This window comes from Calliphora vicina, chromosome 2 (genome assembly GCF_958450345.1).
Source record: "Calliphora vicina chromosome 2, idCalVici1.1, whole genome shotgun sequence".
NCBI lineage: Eukaryota > Metazoa > Arthropoda > Insecta > Diptera > Calliphoridae > Calliphora > Calliphora vicina.
Genome location: NC_088781.1, coordinates 70,168,081 through 70,174,080, shown reverse-complemented (window position 1 = coordinate 70,174,080; position 6,000 = coordinate 70,168,081). Strand labels below are relative to the sequence as shown.

At 30.5% G+C, this 6,000-nt stretch overlaps 1 protein-coding gene across 1 annotated transcript in view; it reads right to left on the bottom strand.

Moving 5' to 3' along the window:
• Positions 1 to 1,981: 1,981 nt before the first annotated feature.
• LOC135952232 (receptor-type tyrosine-protein kinase FLT3) overlaps positions 1,982 to 6,000 on the bottom strand; it is a 96,678-nt gene continuing 92,659 nt past the window's right edge. The window contains exons 11-17 of the mRNA XM_065502081.1: positions 5,197 to 5,233; positions 4,970 to 5,126; positions 4,749 to 4,903; positions 4,470 to 4,674; positions 2,941 to 3,082; positions 2,580 to 2,685; positions 1,982 to 2,484 (exon numbers count right to left, since the gene is read on the bottom strand). Of these exons, the coding sequence (XP_065358153.1) occupies positions 2,128 to 2,484; positions 2,580 to 2,685; positions 2,941 to 3,082; positions 4,470 to 4,674; positions 4,749 to 4,903; positions 4,970 to 5,126; positions 5,197 to 5,233 (1,159 nt within the window). The 3' untranslated portion in view covers positions 1,982 to 2,127. The remainder of the gene's footprint in view (positions 2,485 to 2,579; positions 2,686 to 2,940; positions 3,083 to 4,469; positions 4,675 to 4,748; positions 4,904 to 4,969; positions 5,127 to 5,196; positions 5,234 to 6,000) is intronic.

Below are 6,000 nucleotides of genomic sequence, written 5' to 3'. Positions count from 1 at the left end.
AAAACACATACGCCAACCACGATAAGGGTGAATGACAAATAATCACAGTTAAGAAGAAGTGCGTTTACATCGTATATGAGGAGCCGCAGAACAAATGGTACTTTTTCGCATTTTTCCAAAAATTGGTTTTTTGGTATTTTTATAATATTTGGATTGAAATCTTCTAGAAATAAAATTTTTTACTAAGTAAATGGGTTCTAAAAAAATTTGTGCTTAACAAAACGTACAACACTAGTATAAAACAAAAAAAATAATTATTTAATTGCAATGTGTAATTTGTTTATACATATATTAGGTCAGGATTAAAAACATTCATTTAAAATATTAGCGTTTAAAAAAAACGCATAGAAAACATACTTTTTAATTTTGTTTTTAACGAAACGTAATTTTTTTTCTTTATTTTTTAACAAAAGGTTCTATTTACGATATTAAAATGGTTTTATAAAAAATTACTTTTTGTCCGCATTTTCTAACTTTAGAGCCTATTCGTTTGAATATAGCATATGTATTATGTATAGTTCGTAGTTGGTACAATATTTTATTTATTATTTTTATTCAATACAAATACTTTAACTTAGATATTTAGCAAAAATGCGATATGAGTAATAGTAATAATTATAAATAAAATACTATAAATTTTGTAATACGCACTTAGGAATTGATTTATCTTAATTATTCAGATTTGCGTTTACCACTCAAACATACAGGTATTAATTTTCATATTACCTACATATGTATTTACCAGAGCTGTAAATGAATCACTCATTTTTGAATTAATTCACGAATCATTCACACAAAAAAATGAATTGAATGAAATTTGAGTTAATTCAAATGAATTTGGTAAAAATGAATTGCAATTCGTTTCTAATTCAAATGAATTGAATTGATTTTGAATTAATTCAAATGAATTTGGTAAAAATGAATTGCAATTCGTTTCCAATTCAAATGAATTGAATTGATGTTGAATTAATTCAATTCATTTACAATTCATTTGAATTGAATTGATTTTGAATTAATTCAAATGAACTAGAAAAAAAATTAGCAATTCATTTCCAACTCCGACGCGAAATTCGCAGCATATTTAGCAGGTTGTTCAAAGTCATCAAGTATGCAGTATAATTAATCGACGGTTAAAAAATCTTTCTTTAAATATAATGCGCCGTTACCATCGTCAGCTGGCGTTGAAAGATTATTTTCGTACGCCTCTATTCTAAACATCCCTAAACGTGGATCTCTTTCAGATGATAATTTTGAAAAGCTATTATTGTTTAAGGTGAATGATGCATTCTAATTAAATATAATTAGCCTTATTTATGAAACTCAATTGTGTTAGTTCAAAACATTGTTCATACATTGTTATTTTTCCTGATTTTTGATTATTTTTGGAAGATAGTTTTGTTTTTTTGAAATAAATATAATATAAATATTAGCAAAAAGTTTGTCGTTGGGTGGTCGTGGGTCACAAAATTTGAAAAATTATTAATTGCTTCTTGAATATTAAATATCTTTTGTCGTTCAGCGTATTTAAAAATAAAAATCAGTTCTTCTTGAAGAAATAAACCACAAACACCATGTTTTCATTGTTCATGCGCGTATACAGGACAAGGCTTTTAATTTTTTGTACTGGATATTTTCATTTTGGTAGGAGAAATCTTTCATTCCCCCTAGAGATCTGCTCTCGAATCTTATTGACTGCAACTCATTTTTGAGTCATTCATTTGAATTGCTAATTCTTTTTTCTAATTCATTTGAATTAATTCAAAATCAATTCAATTCAAATGAATTGTAAATGAATTGCAACTCATTTTTACAAATTCATTTGAATTAGAAATGAATTGAAATTCATTTCTGCCTAATTCGTTTGAATTGATTCAAATTTCATTCAATTCATTTTTTCAATTCAATGAATTAATTCAAAATTTAGCTAATTCATAATGAATTAAAATCAAAAAAGAATGATTCATTTACAGCTCTGGTATTTACATTCATTCATTATTATATTTATACATACATATGTATGTATGTACGTAAAAATAAGTAACACTTTATAAAAGTGAAATGTTTGTACGATCAGTTTTTATGATTTCAATTATTCTAACTAAGTAACTAAAAAACTAAGACAATCAACTAGTCATTGTCTCTAATGGGTGGAAATACGTAGTCGTCACTTAAGGTGCTAATATCAATGTAAACACTGCTTGCACTCAGCATTTTGTAAATCTCTTCAAACGATGGCCTTTCGTCACATAATTCATTCCAACATTTCAACATCAGTACGTAGATTTGTTCAGTGCAAATATCGGGCTTTTCCAAACGTCCTCCCATTTTCAGAAACTTTACCAGCTCATGGTTACTTAATGTAGGATATGGAGACGCTCCTAATGTGCCGATTTCCCACAAAACCACACCATAGGCCCATACATCACTTTTATTCGTATAAATATTGTCAAGTATTGCTTCGATCGAAAGCCATCTCAGCGGCAGCTTCAAATTAATAAATAAATAAATAAATAAAAGAACATATGTATGTTAGTAAAAAGTAAAATAGGCTACATGTATTCAGACATCTGCCTGCCTACCTTTCTTGGTTTGGTATTAACGTATACGTCATGACGGGATAACCCAAAATCTGAAATTTTCAATGTCTTTCTATCATCGATCAGTACATTCCGAGCAGCCAAATCGCTAAAATGGGAAATTAAAGAAATTATACGAAATCGGACATTTGAATTTCTTTCATATAGTTCTTTCATTCTTTTAAGTTAAAAAATAAAAATAAATAAAAAAAAAGATCAAAAATACAGCTTCGACTAAAATTACATTCATTGTATTTCTATTATTCTTTAAATATCGCTAATTTAACATCTAAAAGATTTTATTGTGACGGTCTTGTCATTTGGGTGTACATATTTAGTTAATTAATTATTTTAAATATCATACCGATGAGTAATTTTTTGTTCCTCCAAAAATTGCATGCCATTTGCTATTTGTAGAGCGAAATCGTAAAGTTCTTTATTGTCCAGCCGATATTCGAAAAGCATCGCATCTAGATCGTTCTCGTCGTTGATTACAGTATATGTGGCTGAAATATATGTATGTATAAGTACATTCAGAATATACAATATGTTAAAATTACATGAAATTTTAATGATTCTTCTGTACTTAGTTTAGGGAAAACATAAAGACAAGTCCTTAACAAATTCAATGCATGTTGCTTTTATACCCTTCAACATGAGTGGTAAGGGTATATGTATGTATATAATTTTGTCGTTCTGTTTATAATTTCTAAAATATGTATTAATTTGTAATCCTTTAAAGTGTAGTTGAGATGCAACATGAACTTTGATAAAAAAAAATAATAATTAATTAAAAAACGTTCTTGAATCTGTATCTCTCCACGATGAATCAATAAACCTGAACCATTTCTGCCGTTTTTGATTTTTCATGAGTTTTTAAAACAAAAAAAAATTTGCTATTTTCACGTAAAAAATATATTTTTTGCTTCAATTTGTTATTATAACTCCGAAAATACTGAGCCGATTAAAACACAATATATAAACTTTTTCAAGTTTATTTCAGTAATATCGGACTAACCATTTTTGAGTTATCATAAATTATGTGGAGAAACATCTACAAAAATTCTCCACAGAATTTAACATTTGGACCATATTTGTACTACTGGAACCACAATACATCAAAATTGTGTAGTGGTTTAAAAAACCTCAAAAATTTTTTCGATTTTGTTGCCCTGTGTTATTACTCCACGTGTATAGATGTTGAGTTTTGTATGGTCACCACAAGTGTTATTATACATTAAAAGACATGCGGTTTGTGCAAACGACGCACAGTGGTATGAGAATAAAAAAAGAGGGAAATAAATCTGTAACTTCTAAACCCTTCAGCCGATTTGAATGAAATTTGACATGCGGAAGTGCAGTCGAGTTTAAGCTTTGAATTTGGACCTCATGACCCCACCAGGAGCGGGACCAGGGGTTCCCAAAGTAGGACACCTCGGATATGTTCAATTTTTAAAATGATCCCGAGGTGTCCTACTTTGGGAACCCCTGGTCCCGCTCCTGGTGGTGTCATGATGTCCAAATTCAAAGCTTAAACTCGACTACACTTCCTTTTTATTCTCATACAACTGTGCGACGTAGAACAGGAACCGTTATACGAAGCCTTACATCACACACATGCCAGAGTGAGACGCAAAATTGCCGAAGGCAAAAAAAAACTGATTGCATTTACAAAAATAATTACAATGACGCGCGAGATATAATCAACCCAGACCAACTTTGCGACAGAAACTGTGAATGAATTGCGGAGTCAACTCCCATTGGAGAAATGTAAAAAAACAAAATGCGAAAAAACCTTTGCAATTTTCTCTCTGCGAACTTAAAACGCAGATATCTCTACAGTAAAATAGTGTCCTGAAATGTGATCTTCTAAATGGAATTTTTTTAACATACTTTCAGCAAATGATGGTATAGGAGCACGTGTCGTAGACTCATTATCACTATCGATAGATTGTGTAGATGACATTTTCAGTTCCAAATATTTCAACTTCATTTCATTTTGTCCAGTCGGCTTCTCAGAAGATCGACAATTCTTATAATTGGCATTTTTGTGTAAAAATTTTGTACTTTCTTCACGTACTTTGCGTAGGTATGACAACTGTGTGAATGAATAAAAATAATATATGAAGCGAATAGTGGTCATAGTTCTAGCAAATCCATTAATGTCCTTACCAAATCTCCACGACCTACATATTCCATTACCACAAAATATGGCCTAGTCATTGTACAACATCCTAAGAACCGAACTATATTGCTGTGAGTACCCACATTTTGTAGCATTTCTATTTCTTTCAAAAACTCGTCTTCCTCTTCCCGAGTTGACATATCTGAAAAGTTCAATCATAATTGAAATGAAGGTATTATGTGACAAATAAATTTAAATATTTTTATACTTTTAAGTTGTTTAACAGCGACCAACTCGGATCTCCGCACATGCTTCAAATTTATCGCTGTAGCTCTATAAACACGACCAAATGCACCTTCGCCTATTTCGGCTTCAATGTGTATATCGTCGGCAGATATTTCAAAATTCCTTTGTACATCCTGAAACTATTATAGTACACATTAAGATAATGATTTCCTCATTAACAATTTAAATATAAAAAGCATCTGAATTTACCTCAATATATGGGACGTAGTTAACGTTGCTTTCCATTCTAAAATAAAATAGAAAGAAATATTTATGTATAAAGATTAATAACTAGCAGTAGTATTGAAAATCTATTGTACTTATTTGCCCAATGCACAATTGATGTCGTAGTGTTGTTGAGTTGTATGTCATAGTTTTCAAACAATTTTTTCGAAACAAAACATTAATAATAAAAACTACGACATACAACGATACAACGATACAACGCTACGACACCAATTGAGAATTGGGCAATTATATTTTCGGAATAAAAAATGTATTTGTTATGTCAGGCGCGTCAATCCAGATCAACCATTTGGCTCCTCCCCAAATGGTTGACGCTTGTTTAAATAAATAAAAATTACTTTAACTTTTTTCCTTTTTTATACTAAAACTGTTATGAATTAAAATCAAATCGGCAAAACACTAGTCAAACCGATTACTTACGGATGAATGGGAAAATATTTACCCACCTTGTGTCATAAACTGATGGAACCTTAAATCTTTTGTATTCGATTATACATACAGAACAAGCAAGTGATCACAATGATCGCTAATCTCTAGTCACCACCGCACAGTGGTTTAGAAACGTTTTTTTTTTTTTGAAAATAATTTGGTATCTTGGGAACTGTTGGAGATATTGTTACAAAATTTCACATGGCTGGAGCGATTTGATTTACATTTGTTAAGCTATCTAGCGCAAATGGGGGTGCGTGGCCGCTCAAAATTGGTCACCACTAGGGTTTTTAATTTCCCGACCTTTTTTGATTCCCGGGAATCGGTAAAATTTTTCTC